The 20343-nt window shown below is 46.1% G+C and overlaps 1 protein-coding gene across 1 annotated transcript; it reads right to left on the reverse strand.

Moving 5' to 3' along the window:
- Positions 1 to 378: 378 nt before the first annotated feature.
- On the reverse strand, positions 379 to 20237 carry LOC104078771 (fatty acid desaturase 2-like). Its single transcript, XM_009580547.1, has 12 exons — positions 19850 to 20237; positions 13693 to 13803; positions 12070 to 12267; positions 11520 to 11621; positions 10541 to 10666; positions 8210 to 8270; positions 7504 to 7580; positions 7202 to 7299; positions 5128 to 5224; positions 3538 to 3617; positions 2587 to 2712; positions 379 to 667 (listed from the first exon to the last, which is right to left on the reverse strand). The coding sequence occupies exons 1-12, from the start codon at positions 20054 to 20056 to the stop codon at positions 616 to 618; spliced, it is 1335 nt and encodes a 444-aa protein (XP_009578842.1). The 5' UTR covers positions 20057 to 20237; the 3' UTR covers positions 379 to 615.
- Positions 20238 to 20343: the final 106 nt, after the last annotated feature.

The following is a 20343-nucleotide window of genomic DNA, read 5'->3' on the forward strand; positions in this document are numbered from 1 at the left end:
CCGGGCTCGGGGCAGGGCTGAAAGCCCCGTCACGGCACGGCAGCTGCGGGTGCCCGTGGGATGCAGGCAGGGCTGACGGGCATCGCAGCCCGCCTGAGCTCCCTGCGATGGTGATCACGGACCACGTTATTTTTACCTTGATAAGAAAGTGAAACTCTGTGCTGAGCTCCTCTTTTACACAAATACGGGAAAGAAGAAGGAGGCAGGGGCTGACTGGGGCGTCCTTGGATGGTAAATACTCACTGAAGCCTCACGAGTCTTACGTGTCTGTGAATCAGGGGCTTGCGTGGTTTAGGTGGAACTAGAATGGATCTTGTGAAGAGCAGGTCAAGGTTGGATATTAATGCCCCTTTTTTTAAACACTCCTTCTCTCCATCCTCCCAACCTTCCATTTTGTGCAATACTGGCATTGCTTTTCACCCCCTGAAGCACATTTTAAATCTGTCTGGATTAAACAGGTTGCCTGAGCCCGTACCAGTAACAGTTCACCAGACAGAAAACTCCCCTCCGACCGCGCACGTAGGTACAGACTGAAATCTGAGAGTAAAAGACACACGTGTGATTCCCCCCGCGCACCCCCCCGCCCCGTCACTCACGCCCCATTAAGATTCATGTTTACTTATGGAGGTAAGCATCCAGCCACAGATCTCCAGATTTCTTTAGGGACCTGTGGAAAGAAAATGAAGAGAAGTTTGGCCTGTGAATCCTCCCTCTCTTGTTTCGTTCCTACAAAGAAGCCTGTTACTGAATTTGAAGGTGAATCCTTAGGACACCGAAAGTCTTTCCCCAGCAGAGCAGACGTAGCAAGAAGAGCCGCGTATTTCGCTCTTTAGACCCCGAAGTGACCAGTTTGAGCCTCAGTGAGCAAGACCTTCACCTGGTGCCCACTGTGCTGTCTGTAGTCCCTCTGGCCTCGAATAAACAGCAGAGGAGAAGGGCCCAGGCTCACCACATTGCACCTCTGAAGGAGTTTCCCCGCTTCCCCCCAGGAATTCTCACGCAGAATTTCCCATCTGCGTCAGCACAAATATTATGTGACAGATCTGAGCTGATTTGGGCCCAAAAGTCCTCCGACGAACAGAATGTGGTCTGGAGGCTGGAAATGTAGCTTTATGTGGTTTACGGGAGATGATGCTGCTATCGGGAGGGCAAGTAATTGCTGAGATGGTTTCTGAGAACTTGCGTGGGGACATGCGGTGGGGTGCTGGGCATAACCCCGCTGGGCCTCAGCGTTGCATGCATTCCCCTGTGCTGACTGGATGAGAGGACCAAAGGAGGGTTTGAACCAGTTTTCAGCCCTTCTGCACGTTGGGGCCAATCTGCTTTAATTTGCATTTGCTTAGAATGGTTTGAGAGTGGAGATCCCTGGCCTGCAGAATACTTTCTCATGTTCCCTGTCATGAATTATTCCCCTTCGAGTAACTGAGACAGAAACGTTAACCCAGAGTCTGCCTGACAAGGACCGTTAGACTAGGCTTCAACTATGCCTATAGGGAATAGCCCTTTGCTGCTGGCAGGGCTCAAATGGGCTGGAACCTGACTCAGTCCCCTTTGATTCATCTCACTTTGCAGCCTGAAGATATGCTGCCAGCTCCCGAAAGCAAGAATCATCAGCTGTCAGAAAAGCATTTAAAAAGGTATTATAAAAAAAGGTCATAGAATCACGGAATCATTAAGGTTGGAAAAGACCTCTAAGATCATCAAGTCCAACCGTTAACCCAACACCCCCATGCCCACTAAACCATGTCCCTAAGTGCCTCATCTACACGTCTTTTAAATACCCCCAGGGATGGGGACTCCACCACTGCCCTGGGCAGCCTGTTCCAAGGCCTGACCACTCTTTCAGTAAAGAAATTTCTCCTAATGTCCAGTCTAAACCTCCCCTGGCGCAACTTGAGGCCATTTCCTCTCGTCCTATCGCTGGTTACTTGGGAGAAGCGACCAACCCCCACCTCGCTACAACCTCCTTTCAGGTAGTTGTAGAGCGCGATGAGGTCTCCCCTCAGCCTCCTCTTCTCCAGGCTAAACAGCCCCAGTTCCCTCAGCCGCTCCTCATCAGACTTGTGCTCCAGGCCCTTCACCAGCTTCGTTGCCCTTCTCTGGACACGCTCCAGCACCTCAATGTCCTTCTTGTGGTGAGGGGCCCAAAACTGAACACAGGATTCGAGGTGCGGCCTCACCAGGGCCCAGTACAGGGGCACGAGTACAGGTCCTATTAGATCAGGTTAGTACCCATCTAAATGCTAAGCATTCGTGCTTTGATAGCAGTGCTCTGGCTGCAGAAGCTGCTCTTGGGGACAGTTGCTTCTTCCCCCATGACGTAGCGAAGCAGTTTCCCGTCTCTTGTCGCCTGGCGTTAGTCCACTAAATCAGTGGAGCTGTGTCATTTCTGCTGTGGGTCAACATTGCTGTAGGTGTTCCTTGGACTGCGATGTGAAGATTATTAACCCAGTGACACCAGATTACAACATATTGACATGGTATTTCTGAAGGGTCTACAGTGTCCTGAATTCTCTGTATTAGAAAATATGGGATGTTCACGTAACAATGAATGGCAAGCTGCAGATGACACTAGAAGGACCTTACCCAACGATGTCTACGAATGCTTTTCCAAGAGGCTTCTCTTCATATTGGACTCCATACTTGGCACATAATGACTTCACCAAAGGTTTCACCTTCCAGAAATTGTGCCGTGGCATTGTTGGAAACAGGCTTGAATAGAGAAAGAGAAAACACCTGAGAAAACTCTAAAGACTAACCTCAAGGGATGGGTATCTCTGTCTGCCTCCTCATTAGGGCTAATTATTGATGCCTTCTCCTCAAGCTGTACAAGCAGATAAAAGAAAGTGGACACAGAGAGGTGTCCATGCTTTATGGTCCTCTTTCTCAAGGAGGCTTGTCAAAACTGAACGCATGGATTTCCCATCTCTGGAAGCTGATGGAACAGTGAAGCAGGTAAGGAAGAACTTGGGATCACCTTGCCCTGTGCTGCTCAATGGAGGTTTCCTAAGCTGACTTCCAAACCAGTCAGCCTTACCCTAAATGCCGTCTCTTTTACATTTTGTATTGTCACTGGCAACAGACTGTCCATATGGCCCTGGTTTTAATATCTTTCCTGGAACCTGGTTCCCAGCAGCGTACACAGTCCCACAGCCGTCCCATGCTATAAAACACTGAAGTGCTTTTAGTCAGGGAGAGGAAATTTCTGAAATGGATACTCAAGTTTAAGTAGTTAGCTTAGGGTATGAGTCCATAGCCATTCTAACTGGTAGATTCGTACCACTGACTCCTAATTAAACCCCAAATTAAAATAGAGTGAAAGCTGAAGTATTTGGTAGCAAGAGAGAAAGATGCCATGCCTGCAGTAGAAGCAGACTATGACCCCCAGTACTCTGGGACTCTCTTTCCTTGGCGTATGGTAGTGCTCCACAGATCCTGCCCCATCCCACACATCTGCCTTTAGCAGACTTTCCCTCGCCTCAAGTCCGGTGTTGTGACAACCCGGTAATGGCCAAATGATTCTGTTCCCATACTCACTGGTGCTCGATTTGAAAATTCAGGTGCCCGGTGAACCAGTCGTTGAAGAAGGACTGCTCGATATTGCAAGTGGCTGCCACCTGTGAAGGCAAGAAAGCAGCTGTGAAGATTAAGTGAAGTCTGACCCTAAAACCAGAACGAAGCTTCTCTTGCCCGTGGCAGGGGCTGGTACGTGTCTTACTGCGCTGAGCTGTCAGAGCCGAGATAGCTGGCTGCAGCAAGGGGGGCTTTAATCCTCCTTCAGGGCTTACTGTCAACTGCTGTGCTGGCCGTGTCTCGGTGGTAAAGGGGACAATATAAGGAGGCAGTTTGTGGACATTTGGTGACGAGTCACATAGCAGTCCAAGGATAGACTCCTAATTCTCAGCCTTTCCCGATGGAGATCAGATGGTTAACAGCACCCAGGTGGAAAGGGGGGAGGAAAAATGCATGGAGACAGAAAGCCTGCTCTCCCCATCCCATCAAGTTATTGCCCAGTTTGCCTTAAGTGCAAGATCTGAATATTCGGGAACTATTTCTTAGCTACTCTTGCTATTAATGATGGTAAAATTAGGTAGTCTTTCTTAAAATCCTCTTACACTCTGAACTGGCTAAGCTGTGATTTCTGCATGGTAACCCTCCTCACCCCCCAAGATGCACCGTAAAACCACATCAGTGTCAGAGAGGCTTATCTCCCTCTGTCGTACACACATTTTCGCTCTCTCCCCCACATCTCTCTTTTTTATAATCCCCCTCCCCAAATCTCTCACAACCTCTCTCTCTCTCTCTACAAATTCCAGTTGCATAAAGTGCTTAAGCAAAAGCTTCAGGTGAACATCTGAATACTCCCATGACTTCAGTGAATCTATTCACATGCTTAATTTAAAACAAATGCTTAGGTGCTTTCCTGAATAGTGCTTTTAGCACTTTTTTTTTAGTGTTTTTAGCAGAAGGGAAAGAAATTGACTGTCAGACTTTGAAAGCTCTCCTTCAAGGCCCCATTAACAACTACAAATACTAATTATACTACTTAATACGTGAGATAATTTCTTCTCTCGGCTCAATTATACCAAAGTCATACAGCCAGTGTCAAAGTTGCTCTCATTATCCTCTAGGTCTGAATAGGACTTGGACCACTGTAAATAAGAGGTATCCTTTCATTTGTCTGACCAGGCATTAAAAAGATTTAGAAAGCAGCTGGTTTTCGTTTCAGTCCTTATTACTGAAATATAAACTTTAGAAATATATTGAGCTCTCTCTTCAGCTTTGATTTCCATTGGGGCTCTTCTATTTGCTCTATTTGGGGCTCTTCTATACGTATATGCCAGCACACACCACCCAGGAAAGCCAAATCATGCTTCTTGAACCTGATACTGCCTTAAATCTGAAAGAACAAAATATCACCTTTTGATTGTCAAATTAATTACAGAAGTTTGAACTTCCATGTCTTGACCCAGCACTGCTGGCTCTGGGGAGAACATCTTTATGGGAGGGATCATGGACAAAGACCTGATCCCGGTACCTGGAGACAGTGGTAACCCCTCCGCTCCTTGAGTACCTTTCTAATCCCTTTCGGGGTAAGTCAGGAGTATTCTTTCCCCTCCCGGTTACCTGAGAGCTAAGCCAGTCTCTGTGCTTCTCACAATCAATTTCCATTGGAATGTGATTCATCTGGGTGACCCACACAAACCAGTGACTCTCCAGAAACCTTCAAAACCAAACAGGCAAAAACCATGACAATTTATAGTGCAGACTGGGATAAGTGGCAAGTAGGGTGGGGTTTACAGGCAGCAGCAGGAGACACAACGTGCAAAGAGAGTATGTCTCCGAGGTATATGGAAGTAAACACCTCTCTTTCTATGGAAACTAGAGAGAATCACTTCCGTGATGAATTTCTCTTCCCCTCTTTATACCTCTGGGACTAAGGCAACTGTGATTTACTATAAGGAGGACATCCTACTGGGCTATCCCTCTCCCTTTTCCTCAGAAGTGGATCGACTTCTCATGCCTTTCGGTAAGTAAAGATGATCCAACTCCCTGAAAAAAAATCAAGCCCCAATTTAGAAATTCTCAGAACTGTTTTCATCTTTCCCATTGCTTGCTGGATATACATTAATTTCAAAATCCACCTGCCCATTGGTGTTAGCTTTCTGGGTGTCAAGCTTAGCACCCTGGTGCTCCCACCTTCCCTTTGCTCTCTCAGTACGTTTACCATAAGTCTCAACTCTGCCCTGGGCTGGGTATTGCTTTAGAGCGGCTTGTTTATTGCTTATGGTATATAACTGCATTTTTAGCACCTATACAATAGTCTACAGAAATGCACTTTCTTCTCTTGATTTACCCAAAGTAGTTTCTCTATGCTGAGACTTAGGTGCATGTTGACAAGGTAGTTGTCCAGAAGCATCCTTGTTCTAGTCTTTAGGCTTGTTTTCTGAAAGAGCAGATGATCTCAATTTGCAATTTTGCCTTTCTTCTTGCACTTTTATCTTAATCAAAATATGAAACTTTTGGAAATAATAGGTCGGTTGTCGTAAGTTTTTCAGCTTGATTTCAGACCGAAAAGATTGGCTAGGGACTTACACAAATGTATGTCTTTTGAATCTCCTGTGTTCCTTAGGTCAAAAGTGTTTTGAAACTACGAAAACTGAAGTCATGAAGGTTTTTGTACATCTGTTGCCATTTCTTTTTACTCCAAAAATGACATTTTTTTAGAAAATGTTTTTCACTGTGATGAAAAGTTTTCCGAAAACTAATGCTGACCGTGGGATTCAGTGCCACCCTTTGGTATTAGCCAGAAGAGTTGTAGCTATTGCGTGCAGGATAGAAATTCCCAAATTCCTATCGTGAATAGAAATTCCCGATAGAAAGCGTGAATTCAGTGTTGCCATCTGGAATACTGTACCCACGCAGTGTCTAAGCATCCCAAGCCCTGCCATGCCTGATTCATTTTGGCAGCTCATGCCTGTAGTTCATGTTTTTAGGTCTCTCACTGAACTCTCCATCCATCAGTCAAACGGCAGTTGGCTGATTAATGCTGCTTCTGTACTAAGAGCAGCACATCATGAAGCCTGGTAATGATAAGGGGCCAGAAGACCAGTCAAAATGAAGAGACAGAAGAAGCACTTCTCCATAGACCAAAGGAGGTGGCTTTGGAGGGGTCAGACTGGAGGGTAGGAACACTTTGATTTGTGGTGTGAAACAGCTTTCTGAGGTCCAAACCTCAATGGTGTCGAAGGAATGATGTCGAAGGAGTAGTGTATAGGCCATGCATCTTCCACGCTGGGAGAAGTGGTGAGCATTTCACTTACAGGGGAAGCACGTACGGTGCTCAGGAGGGCTCATGAATTACCTTCCCAATAAGCTGGGAAGAGGGTGGCCTGAGGCACTCTGGAAGGGTCCAGCCTTGACCAAAGTGGAAAAAATGCATAAATGTGTTGGGATTGGGCAGCGTGTGAGAACAGAGAACAAGGAAAGAAAGGAGAATCCTAGCTGGACCATCACAAGGGCAGGGGAAGATGCTGAGCACCAGAACCATCTCTGCTGAGGGGAGGTAGAACTGGGAGACGACAGGAGGTAAGTGAAGCAGTGGGATACCCAAGATAACAGCCAGTGAGTCAGAGCTGAGACTTGGTTCGTCTGGCACTGGAGGGAGGGGAGAGCAGCAGGGAGACCCTTTACCTCCTACCTGACAAAAGTGAGGAGAGACAGGGATCCCACAACGCCATAGAATGGGATGTATGTGATGAAGTAGCGCATGTAGTAGCTGATGGCCCAGGCTAGGTCCTAGGGGAAGAGAGAATACATTAGGCATCCCTTTGCCTATCTCATGTAACGTGTCCTTGCTGGTGATGTTAGGGACGCTGGGTAATTAATATGCAATTAATTAAGCAAAGTGCGATCCCTGCCCACTGGCCTCCCTCCTTACTCAAATGTGGTATCTTACGAGCCAGCCGGACCCCATAAAGATTGAGGGAACGTTTCACTCACCACCCAGAACCTGCGCCTGATCATGGTCGAGATGATTTGGATTTGGAAATACACAGGGATGAGCAGAGGCGGGAAGACTGCAAAGCAAAGGGAGATGTTTTGGCCATCAGAGGAAAGGCGTGTGACGTGAGAGTGAGCCAGTGACTTAGGAATGTTTCCAGGGAAAGTCTGCCTAGCCCTGGTGAGAGAGGTGAGGTGCTGGTGATGGGGGGTGGCTGCCTTTCTGTGAAGAAAGGCTCTGCTTCACACCCATTCATCTTGACTTATCAAAGAGCAATCATAGAATCACAGAATCATTAAGGTTGGAGAAGACCTCTAAGATCATCAAGTCCAGCCATCAACCCAACACCCCCATGCCCACTACACCATGTCCCTAAGTGCCACATCTACACGTCTTTTAAATACCCCCAGGGATGGTGACTCAACCACTTCCCTGGGCAGCCTGTTCCAAGGCCTGACCACTCTTTCAGTAAAGAAATTTCTCCTAATGTCCAATCTAATCAGCACAACCATGCTGGCAATATTCAAGATGCTTGGATATCATTGAGAATATACTGAACTGATTTTGGGACCGCCATAGGGGCTGGTGGTCCTGAGGAAGGGAAGGATGAGTTGAGACTTAGGGAGTTGCTCTGCTAACACAGCAGGGGCTGGAAAGGTGAACTGGCATTTAGGGAAAAAGGAAGAGTGCAGGGCAGGTACTCACTGAGGAAGAAGTACTCGTGCTGGTGGTTGTAAGGCAGGTACTTCAGCTTCTTCTTGCCATACTGCAGGACACAGAGGAGAAAGCTCAGGCTTGGATTATGACACTCACATGTAAGAGAAGTTTTCCTGCAATACTTTGTTTATTGACTGGGAGTTTTGACTACATTCCCACACCAGTAAAGGTAAAAAGTGTCTTGGTATGGTTAAATATCTTGACTTTGTAATTGTGTTAGGTGTAAATTCCTTTTTAAAGTCTTCTGGCTTGATATTCAGATAATGTCTTTTTACTTGAGAGCCTGATGGCATTTTAATGCATTTCTCCACCTTCTGCCATGCCTGTGGCTGTACTAAGAGCTGCTATCATCTCCATCATTACCAATACAAATGTGACGGGCATCAAGTCTGACCTTTGGTAAGTCCCTACACACAATGATGCTTGGGTAGTCTTCCACGCAAAATGTCCCATCCTTTTTGACTTCTGCAGCTGTCAGCCCCCATGAACTCCTGCCATTAGCCAGGTCTTGTAAAGGCTTTACCAACAGTGGGAAAACTAGCGTGGTCCTTAGCTGTTCCTGCGGCAGGTCACACAGACGTGCTTAAATCTATAATGTCCTGTCACTAGTTTGACATGTAAGTGATAGGAAGATAGAGTGCTGTCACTGAGAGCTATTCTGCACCGATTCCTGTGTTACTATGGTCCACCTACAAAGAGCAGATGCAGAGAATTTTCTCCAAACACAGGTTCGGACCTTGGAGTGTCGCATTTTTGCAGGTGCCCATTTCTTTTCAGTGAAAAGAGGGAGCCAAGAGCACCCGGTCTCCTAACCTCATCTCCTCGGTGAAATACCTAGAGCTATACAGAAGTGTCTTTTGAGCTCCAGGAGTGCTCATGCATGGAGAATCTGGATTGCTGTGAAATTGCATTTTTGATTCTAGCAGAGCAACTTCCCAATGAAGGTAAGTCTTGTAGCACCAACAAATCAGCCACACTATTCACTCTGGTCTGAGCTCTGAAAGGCTGTGTGCTTAGCATCACCTGGAAAAGGATTATATACAAGTGTGAAAGAATATTGGGATAGACCGATGCTGGCCTACCAGTTCAGGTATTTTGTAGGATGGAGATCCAGTTTTCCTTGTTGTCAGAAATGTTTACATTCTTAGCTTTCCCTTTAAGTGGTAGAACCACGGTCTGCTTTTACAGCCAGTTATCGAGCACAAGATTTTCCAATGGGTTGTACCCACACATTTAAGAGTGTGATACTGATTTACATCTTCTAGATAATGGCTTTTTTATACCCCAGGAGAAGGCTTTCATTTTAATCATATATAAGAGCCCTTCTACCTCTTGAAAATTGCGTGTATTCAAGACATTCTCTATACATGTCCATATACCAGCATGTATGTCCCCTGCATGAGTCTGTTGCTTTCTCAGTAGTATAAAAGCTGGCTGAGAAACCATTAACTTTTTAATGTTGTATTCCCCTGTGTTGTACTTGCTGCAGATGTTTCTTTGTTTGTTTTCTTTGGTTTGTTTTTCGTTTTTAAACCTAGAAATCCTTGTTCCATTGTAAAAAAGACCAAGGATGGTACATGGTTTATGTCCTTTGTGTAGGTTTTTATACAATAGACAGTAAATATTTTGGCTCTAGGACAGACTGAATTAAAATACCTTAACATAGCCTGTTACTTCACGTGCAGCATAACAGTACATAAGTAATGGAAGAAAGTATTGCTTATGCAAGCAATATCCCCTCAACGGCACGGGAAGGGCTCCAGTGGAGAGGACCTTGTACAGATTGTCTGGAGCACAGCTGGACTGACTAATACTGGAAGAGATTTTCTGTGGAAATGGAAGATCAGTTTTGAAATGTTCTCGATGAGCTACTGAGGAACACCATATTTTCCCCTCGTGTTGGTATTTCAAGCCAGCAGGATGAAGTTTTCTTTAATGACTTCCTACTTTCTTTCCAGTCCTATCTTGATTGATTTTCCCAAGCTTCCCCAAAACACTTTTCCCTGTGGTCAATGTTGGAAATGGATAGGGAATTACACAGTCAATCTTGCTCTTCAGCCCAAGGTTTGGGAGGGGGTGAGGGCCAAACTCCTGTCAGACAACATAGATAGAAGAAATCCCTGGATGAAGCATTTACTTTTTTAGTATTCCTGGAAGTCCTGATCCTTATGAGTCCCTTCCAACTTGAGATATTCCATGATTCTATGAAGTCCTGTGTAATTCAGGTCTACCAATACTAGCCAACTCCTGGTTTTGCACAAGCATTCTCTGAAGCCCTTTAGAGCAATGGTTTTCCACGTTTTACCCGCTTTGCCTTACCTCAACAGGCTGTGTATCTCCGAGGACAAAAACATGCAGCATGTTCACATCTGGGTCCTTCTTGAATATGTTGGGCTTGGCATGGTGTTGGAAGTGACGATGGTTCCACCAGTTTGCAGAGGCACCCTGGGCAGATACAAGAACAAGGAGTTAATCCATGGAAAAGTCCAGTTCCTCTAACGGTAGGATTACCCATTCGCTTTTACACACTAACACAGCGCGACTCTGATTATGGCCCAACCGTTATTTGCTTTTGAAATAGCAACAAGCAGTAAGTGGCTAAGCTGGTTTCAGAGGGATGATTTGCCCTCGCTAAGGATCATCCATATTGAAAGAACAGGGAATAAATACACTTTGAGTGAGTTGCATGTTACCATGTCTTCCCACATGTGAAGTCGTTATTAGTAGCTGGATGGTGGGCTGTTTCCTCTTGCTGCCTTACTGATCATTATACTGGTTTCCCTCTACTGCCCGTGCCTGTGAGGAACCCGGCAAGACAAAGTAGGTTTGGGAGAACGGGCAAAGCTATATCCCACCCTCTCTAAGTTCCTACTACAGGTGGATGCTGAAATGGCTGGACTGCACTGGACTTCGCCCAGGATAGAAGTTCTGAAGCATCTTGAATGGAGAGGCTGTAGCAGGATGGGACATTTGAAAAATACTATACCTTAGTGGAGGGCATGGTGAAAATATGACAGGATGTTAAAATAGGGTTTTATGCAATTTAATAAGCTTTGTCCTCAGCTGCTATAAATCGGTGTGGTTCCACTGAAGCTTGTGGAACTACTGTGTTCTCTAACAGCTACGGTTACACTCTCTTATCTCTTCTGCACAACAGCTCCGTGTGCAATGGTCACTAACTTCTCCCCCGTGCATCTGCTCGCTGTGGAAAGGCTTAGAGCTGCGGTTTCCTACTTTGACATCGTCAAAGTGACTGCAGCTGTTTCTTCAGTGCCCTGGGTCCATAATGTCCTTTTACCTTCAGGTGTCCAATGACAAACTTGTGGACGATGTGGTTCCAGGAAGACTTCTTAAAGACAGAGAGGTGTCCAAAATCATGTTGCAGCCACCCTGCCTGGGCCTGGGATGAAGGGAAATAAAGTCGTTAGAAAGCTGTTTGAAATCAAAGTTAAGCACAAGAGGAAATGGAGATAGAAGGCAAGTTGTGAGTGTGAGGAAGAGGGGGAATTAACTGCAGTGAAAAGGTGAAGATCTCGTTTCGGAGGGGAACATAGAATCATAGAATCATTCAGGTTGGAAAAGTCCCTTAAGATCATCGAGTCCAACCGTAAACCTAGCACTACCAAGTCCACCAACACATGGAAGGAAAGGCCAAAGAGGGTGAGAGCCACAATCAGCAGTGGGTAGGGGTGGCCAGAAGGCACCACACTGGCAGGTAAGCTGTGAATATTTTTCACTGGTATGAACGTTCTGCACTGGTAATTAATCTAATACGAAAAGGTCAGTGCACACTGGCCTTCTCCTGAGCGATTTGCGTAGCCAGTATGCTCTCGCCTACTGCTTCTCACCTGGGATGTTGTAAGGATGCAGGCGAGGATGAGAGTTGCGATCCAGCCAGTACCAAAGTATGAAACCATTACCCAAGCCAAAACTTCCATTGCGATGATATGGCCCAAGTAAAGAGAGAAGAACAAAGGATTTGCTCTGAACAAGTTCATGTCCTCTGCTGTCTTCCTCAGGGTCCGGAAATCCTCCACCAGCTGGGACTGCAAAATAGACGTGCAAGACTCGGTACGCAGCTTATAAGTAACTCTGAACGTGTCTGAGGAAGGAAGGCCAACTTCCATACTAAGGACCCTGGCTGTTTCTTGCATTGGTTGGCTACTCCAGAAGTAAGGAAGGACCTGCCTCCGTATTCACACTAGCTTTTCATAGCACTTTCCTATGAATAAATGTCCTGGCTGGTCTGAGCCCACGTCCTGACCTTTTGCACCTTGAGCTAGGAGAGTAATTCAAGCCTGCTGCTGTGAATCAGCGGCACTACCTGGTTGAGAGTTACATCAGCTGATGACTCTCATCTGAATGAGCTTTAAAAGTATTAAAGAGGCAGCTGGAGAAGGAGATAATTCAGTCCTGTGACTTATGCATAATTCCAGAGCTCTGATTGTGAGCACCCAATATCAGAGCACCCGTCGTCTATTTAATATGTGAGTCAGCTACCGTGCAATCATTCATGAAGAGCACTCCCGGGTTAATGCGGGTTAGCGTCGTCTCTTCTATTGTGAGCGATACAGATATTTCATAATCATGGCCAGTCACAAACAACAGGACAGGATTGAGTTTCGTGGCAAGAGCTAGTCACGCCGCACACTCTGCCTGAATAATGAATGAACGGACTGTCTGGGAGGGATACAGAGCTGCCCCGAGGATGCGGCGTGGAAAAGGTTGCGGCTCCTTAAGCACAGCCACCAAAATGTGGCATCTGGTTCACCTCACCCATAGGTGCCTACTGCTCGTGCCATGCATGGCGCAAATATGGCTGCTCTCCAGAGCTTTGCTGGTACTGGGCTCCGCAGGACAAGCCAGTTTGAGTCTCAAAGAGGTATTTCCCTGGGAGTTAATCAAAGGGAGCTGCGGAGCAAACAGTGAAAGAGAGTCAAGTCTTGTTGAGGTGGTGAGCAACTTGTTTGGAAGTCTTTTCAGACTTCTTTGCCCACTCCTCTCCTTCCCCCATAACAGGCAAGCGATGACACGTGTTTAGAGCTTTGCCAACGGAGAAGGAATAGCAGAAGGGACACCAGTCACAAGAACTGGTGTGCATTTCCCAGTCCACATGTCTCAGTTGACGTTTCCCTTCAGTATGGGATCAGTCCAGCTGGGCACCTGGAATGGGCTGCTAGAAATGGGACATGATTACCACAGACAGAGCTGTTGGTGGCTCTGTGGGAAAGGAAAGGCTTGTACAGCCCGTCTGAATGTGTCGCCTCCCTCCCATACACATTTTAATCTATACTGGGATGTGCACATTGGTACATGGAGGTGTTCAGATACTGAGTATTCTCCCTCTCTGGAGCTGCCTGTAGTGAAGAGACCTTTATAATGTGTCTGCCTCTGACCTGGAGGACATCCCAAGAGGAAAAAAATGGTGGAACATACCCGTCATAAACCCCAGCTCAGAAACAAATACTCACATTTTTATCTCGGTCCTGGCTAGGTTCCCCTGGAGCAAGCTCTCCAATAAGTAATGGCTTGAGAAACTTTTGCACCAAGGTGGGATTGATATGGAAGGCCTGGAATGCATCCTGGAGTGGAAATACGAGTGACTGTGAGATTCAGGAGTAAGCTGTTGCTTTCTGCTCGTTGTGTCATTCCCGTCCATCTCCAGCACTGTCCTCTGCAGTCGTCCCCCCCATGATACTGTGAAAGAGGGGTGCCAGACTGACTTCTACCTCTGCGATTGCAGTTCAGTGCAGCACTTCTACTAGAGGCTGATGAATTTATTTATCTAGTAGGAAATGAATGGTGAGATCTGGGATGCTAGGTAGACATATGGTGAAAGGCACGGCAAGAAATTTTTTCTAAGCAACTAAAAACCTAAATCCTGTTAATTCCCTTAGAAGGTAGGCAGAGGGGAATTTGTGCAAATCCCCACTAGGATGTAAATACCCTTTGAAAGTCTGCTGCCTGGAGGCAATTCAAGAGAGGGAGTGACCATGGTGATTGAACCTGGACATGACTGCGGATTCAAAAAATAGTACTGGGTGTTTTGGCCAGACCTGCAGGTCTCACCACTAACACGGCTGAGTAAAAAGTGGTGACTTTTCATTTTGGAGACTGCCTTTCCCTTTTTGTTCTGTAAGATGAGTAACTGAATGCTACTTTAACTCTTCTTTATTCTAGAACCGTGTTCTAGATATATAGGCAATTCTATCTCCATGCAAGTCCAAGTAAAATGTCTTAGAAAGGAACCAACCCAAAAACTCGGTTGTATACCAGAACTTCAAGCAATTGCTTTAAAGTGCTTGCTATCAAACTTTGCAGTGGCTGGGACCCATTCTGAAAAACACTTACACAAAAAAGCAACTTTATTCATTACTCTGAAATATGCTAAGGAGTTCAACAGTCTTGAAGAGCTGATAGTCATTAATACATGTGATAAGACTTCTTGTCATTTCTACTGTGCTGTGGTATACGGCTGCTTGTCCCTAGAAGAGGCCCATTAATCTTTTGCGAGACTGCTTGCATATTTTCTATTCAGTATCTGCCTTGAACGTTGGGTACATTTTACTGAAGTCTCTCAGACGTGTGATAATAGACATAAATAGCTCGTTAAGTTTCAGCAACAGAATCCAATAGAGGGATGAAACTTAATGTTGATGAAACTTGTGAAATAAATCCTATCCTATATACTCCTGAGGCTGGGAAAGCAGGAAACCCAGCTGGAATAATATTTTTCTTACATATTTTCAAAACGACTTCTAATATGGAAGGACAATGCCTTGTTTGTAGAGACTTTTTGATCCTGGCATTTTTGAGTTTGCCTGGCTCTTCTTTTTTCTATACTCTTTCAATGTTTTTGTCTACCTATGTCCTACAGATGCCTGATGGGAGCATGTATTTGATGCATCTGCTGCTGGTAGTGCGATCTTGCACACCCCTCCTTTCACATGGCATGGCTTGAATTTTAACCCCGAAGATAGTGGTAGGGACAGAAAGTTGACGAAGGTCAGAAACTCTTCCTCTGTCCTTGCCCTTTTCTTACTGCACAGAACTGGAGTTAACTCTAGAAAATCACCTAGGAGAGCTGTAAAGATGTAATTACATGAAGTGCTAAGACTGGTACAGAAAAAACAGTCAAAAATAGAAGTCAGGAGTACCATGCTTCAGCATTTCCACCTTTTCCCGTTGCCTAACAATAGTAGGGACCAACTAAAATCTCACTTCTAGCTCTAAACAGAAAGGGCAGGCTGGAAAGTGCTCACTGTGTCCAGCTGACCCTTCTGGGAGTTGACCTCCATCAAAAGTCTAGCTCTGGTGTTCAAAAATACCAGCCAACAACCTTGGTCCCAAAGTCCACCAAAATCAATAGAAACTTTCACCTGATTCCAAGACTTTGGATTGAGCTTCAGAATAATACTCTGACCATAGAAGTTTTGCTGTGGGAGGCACAGAAGGAGGGAGAGTGAAAGCTGATGTGGGCCATTTAACTTGAAGTTAAAGAAATGATATATGAGCAGTTAGAGATGCAGCATTGGTGGTGGGGTGGGGGCGGAGAGACGAGAGAAATAGGTACAGGAGAGAAATAAAACTCTATGGAATGATTTAAAGATTATAAAAGCCATAAAATACCAGAGGCTATGGGGGAAGAAGTAAAGAGGGGGAAAAAAAGAGTCAGTTCAATGGGGGAGGGAAATCAAAACGCCAGAAATGAAACTGAGGGGCATTTCTTTTGTAGAGCACCAGAATTTCCTAGTTACTCTCAGCTCAGCTCTCATGCCCGTACCGAAGTGCCCAAACTATCCCCTTTTGTAACCAATTTCAGGGACAAAGCGATCCCTGTTACCGCAGGGGGAAGTTTGGATCCGTTTGTCCAGGTCCACTCCTGAAGATTGCATCACTGGCATCACTTACCCCCGCAGGAGTGAGACCAGGGCTTTTTGACTACACTGGGTTAGCCGCTGGTGCTACTTTATCGGTGCCAAAATGAAGGTAAAACTCTAGGGCCAGCAAAACTGTTTCTACAGCCCTGTGCTGCAGAGAGTTTGGAGTTTCCCATGCAAAGAAATACTTGGCCTGAATCATCAGCTTCCTTCTCTACTTTGAGGAATTGAATTTGCTTTACCATAATTTATGCATACTTCACCCTCTCTGGTGTTATCCTCACAGCCCCTCGGAGGTTAAGAAATACTGTCCTTTCCCTTCTACAGAGGGGATGATACACTGAAGGACTGACTTGCCCAAGGTTACAACTGGTAGCAGACCAGCCTTAAGCCTTTTTTACTAGTGCTTCAGTTATTGTAGCATTTTCACCTCTTGGACCCGTAAATGTGTCACTGAAATGCTAAGTCTGGTTGCCAGTTTCCTTCCCTGGTACAATTTGCAGATGATGTGAAAGAGAGAAGAGCAGAATGAGTGGGGAAGTGAATAGCTGACTGTACCTGCTGCAGGGCTTTGCAATTTTGGGTGAAAAAAAGGGAAGAAGGGGAAAGAGGGAGAGGGTGAACACATAAGAAGCATTAAAGAATGTTGACTCAGTATTATTTAAACTAATGGGGCGAAAAAGTCTTTGGAGGTCTGACCGGGTACCGCCTGATCACCGTGCTGGAGATCTCGCTGATTTGGGTTGTGTTAATTGGCGGGTGACTCAGAACAGCAGCTTCTGCCTGACCACCTAGAAGGTATTTTTGTCTACCTGGGGCTTCCCCGCCAGTAGCCTGTTTTCTAAACGTGGTTACAAATGCTCTGTCATGACTTTTCCAGGGAGAGTTCTCCTCTGCCTCTGAACTTAATAGCCTCACTTCTTTCTGGATGGGATGAAAAGTAACAGTTGGAACTGGTCAGAAATGCAATCATGCATGTCAAAACACAGTTGTGACTCAAAACTACACTACCTAGCTTCCGCTCCACTGCTATCACAAGCCTATGCCATGAAGGAAATACTGGCAGCAGGCAAGTTTTACCTTCACTGAGAAGTAATACACATATATGTCATTAGCATGTGTAGAGAATGGCTTTTTCAGTATAGCCTGCAAGCAGGAGAAAGAATAACATCTCCTGAATACTCTTACCATCATCAGACAGAAAGCTACAGCGATGGAAGGATTGGTTTTTTATTAGCAGTATCTCATGCTTCTCCTTTACTAATAGGTCCTGAATGTAAGATACTACCTGAATTTTGGAATTGTCCTCAGTTCTGTACTAGAGGAGATAAAAAGCAAAAGGCAAAAGATAGTCTCTGGGAAGTGCCTTGTGATATTTATACCCGACCTCCCGACTTTGTGGTCTACTGGCCAAATAAGCCGAAGTTTCTTATGGGAAGCGGGCAAATGGGAATTGTTCCAGCTGCTTTTGGTGAAAAAAGCTTCCTGTTACTGAGGTATGAACTGTACCTGAGCATTTGAAGTGCTTAGCGCAGTCAGTACAAGGATGTTCTCTCACACCCTTGAACATCTCTGAAACAGAGGGACTGCAAGGTGCCCTTGCGTACTCCTGCCTTCATTTTCTGAAGGCAACTGTGCATGACGTGATACCAGGACAGGTTGTCCCAGACTCGTATGCTGTCTCAGCATGTTAAAGTATGGCCGAAAATGAATGAATGCTCAGCGTAGGGGAAATTCGTGCCTAAGGTAGCCTGGGCACTCCTAACCTGACTGGCATGAGCTGAGCGTGCTGCACCTAACAGCGGCCATGGAATCTTCTCAGTTCGCCCTCTTGAGAGCATCCTGGGATGAATTAGCTCACATCACCAAGCAGGGTATCTTTAGAGTGGCCCAGCATAGATGTGGAGTTCAGTGACTCCGTCAGCGGGCAGCTTGTGGCAGATGGATACACACGGTCCTCTAGAGGATTGGTCTGAGATGAATGGACAAGATCCTGAGGCTCCTTTGGTGCATGTTTGCTGGACTGCAGGTCCTAACTACGTGTGGCGCTAAGGAGAATCTGAGAAAGATGGAAGTCATGTAAGAACTAGGAATGTAAGCATGTTAAACTGAATTTTTATCATTGCTTTTTCCTCCTCCTAAACTCTTGCAGTTGTGATATCTTGCAGCACAGAATGAAACTTGTTAGTTAAGCTTTGTCAGGGTCAAGGCCAAGGCTTTCTCACCCTGAATGAGAGAGAGATTTTTTGGCGGTAAACTGTCATTCACCACAGGGAAGCTGGAAACCAGATGCCAATTCTGTTTTAGTGCTCAGAGCGATGATGAACAATTTCAGAGCGTTTGTAAGACCATGCCTTCATGGAGCGTGCTCTGGGTATAGTGGGATGCAACGTACCCTGGGGAGCGGGTGGGGAGGTGGGAGGAGGACCAGCAGTAGCAGAATCACAAACCTGTGTTTCAGTCTCCCCTGCAGAGATTGGAGACAATCGCAATAGCAGGTGCTTTTTGGTATCTAGTGGAGACGCTGGAGTTCAGTTCTTGGGGATAGGAGTTAAACTCCTCCGGTTTCAGCAGGCCTGAGTTTAAGGAGCTGAAAGTAAAACCTGGCCCATCTTTTTGGTGGAAAAAGCTATTCATTCAGAGGATTTATTGGAAGGGGCCAGGAACACCAAAACGCATCTCAGTGCTTCAAGTAAAAGAATGGAAGATAACCACAGACCACAGGCAAATGGAGACTGATGGAAAGGAAAGTGTTAGTAATTCTTGCCAATTAATTCTGCCGCATACAGATCCTCCTTCTTGCTAAGGTGTTAAGAGCCGTGGGAGATGAATAGTTAATGTTACAGCTTGGGCTCTCCTGCCGCTCACCGTGCACATACTCGCTTACCATGCACATACTCGGAAAAGCTCTGAGGCAGTTTAAATTTTATTAACTGTGGGCTAATGCCCTGGGGAGAGAACATGCTCTCTGGATGCACTTCTGAAGAAGGTGGCTTTGAGGGAGACTGCAGACAGCAGTCTCTGAGGCAATTTGTTCCTTTTTCAAGTTTTTTGTTTGGGTTTTTTTGTTGGGTTTTGTTTTTTTTTTTAAGTTGCTGAAACATGAGAGGTAGCTGAAACCAGCTATGAAGTGCAGGAGCAGCTGTAGCAGCAGCAAATGGTTTTCTTTTTTTTTTTTTTTCTTTTCTGTAGAAACCTGTAACTAAATTCTCTAGAGAATTCTGTCCTGGGGAAAAAGCTAAAAAGCTCCTTGTTTTAAAGCCTCAAGCTCACCCTCCTCACAGAAGCAACTTTGAAACGCAGACTGGCCTCTCGTTAACCCCTTCTTGTGCTTGGCTGCTGTGACTCTGCATGTCATAAGCTACACACTGAAGAGGGGAAGACTTGGGACACTTGGCTCATGAATTCAGAGCTCCAGGCACAGCACAAACAAGAAACAAAGACAAAACAGCAGGACTTAAGCAGAGCCCAGCAATCTCTACCAACCAATCTTCCAGATGCTGCAAATTGCCATGGCTCAACGGAGTTGATTACCAAGGAGTTGCATGAATTTGGACCAACCTTTTTGCTCCTAAAAGCGGCGAAAGAGATGAGCTGGGTGTTAGAGAGGTGGGGGGAGAGAGGCAGACAGCTGGCTGCAGAAAAGCTGGCCCACTTCTCAGTAACCACCAGGAAGGCAATGACCTGTCAGAGGTTGCTGATGAGAGCTGGCAGGCAGCCGCGTGTGTGTCCGTGCGTGGGTCCTTACCGTGGCATCTTCGCCGGCGCAGTGGCTGATCACTCGTTGACCCCCCGGGTGTCTGTTTGCCCACTTGGTGACATTATAAACCTTTCGCTCTATCACCAGCCACTTGTCCGTCTTCAGGTTGTGCTTCTGGATCTCCTCCCAGGTGTACAAGCGGATCTGCGCCTCCGGCTCCCCCGACTCCCCTCCTTTCTCACCCCTTTTCCCCATGGGGCCACTGGCTTCTTTGTCTTCTTGTCAAAAGGGGGGAACCCTTCTTAGGGAGGAGGAAGAGCTTTTCTTGCGTGATTTAACTCAGCTGATCCCCTCTTCTCTCCCTTCGCTCATGTCCTCCCTTCTCTTTGTCTCTCGCTGCCTGGCCCTTGCGATCGCTCCGCTCCGTCTCTTGCTCGGAACTGCCCCCTAGGCTGGTTTTCCCCGAGCTGATGCACTTTCTCCTCGCACAGAGCCCTGTTTTGTGGGAAGCTCGACCCCTTCCCCCCACCCCCCGCAGCACC

This window comes from Fulmarus glacialis, unplaced genomic scaffold, assembly GCF_000690835.1.
Source record: "Fulmarus glacialis isolate BGI_N327 unplaced genomic scaffold, ASM69083v1 scaffold3746, whole genome shotgun sequence".
Taxonomy (NCBI): domain Eukaryota; kingdom Metazoa; phylum Chordata; class Aves; order Procellariiformes; family Procellariidae; genus Fulmarus; species Fulmarus glacialis.

What these genes read in the sequence shown, in the direction of transcription:
- LOC104078771 (XM_009580547.1), bottom strand. Translation starts at nt 20,056, where the DNA reads ATGGGGAAAAGGGGTGAGAAAGGAGGGGAGTCGGGGGAGCCGGAGGCG. An exon ending in GAGACTGGCTTAGCTCTCAG is followed by an intron (nt 3,618 to 5,127) that starts GTAACCGGGAGG and finishes TTGCCTTCACAG; the next exon opens with GTGGCAGCCACTTGCAATAT. An exon ending in AATTTTCAAATCGAGCACCA is followed by an intron (nt 2,713 to 3,537) that starts GTGAGTATGGGA and finishes TCTCTATTCAAG; the next exon opens with CCTGTTTCCAACAATGCCAC.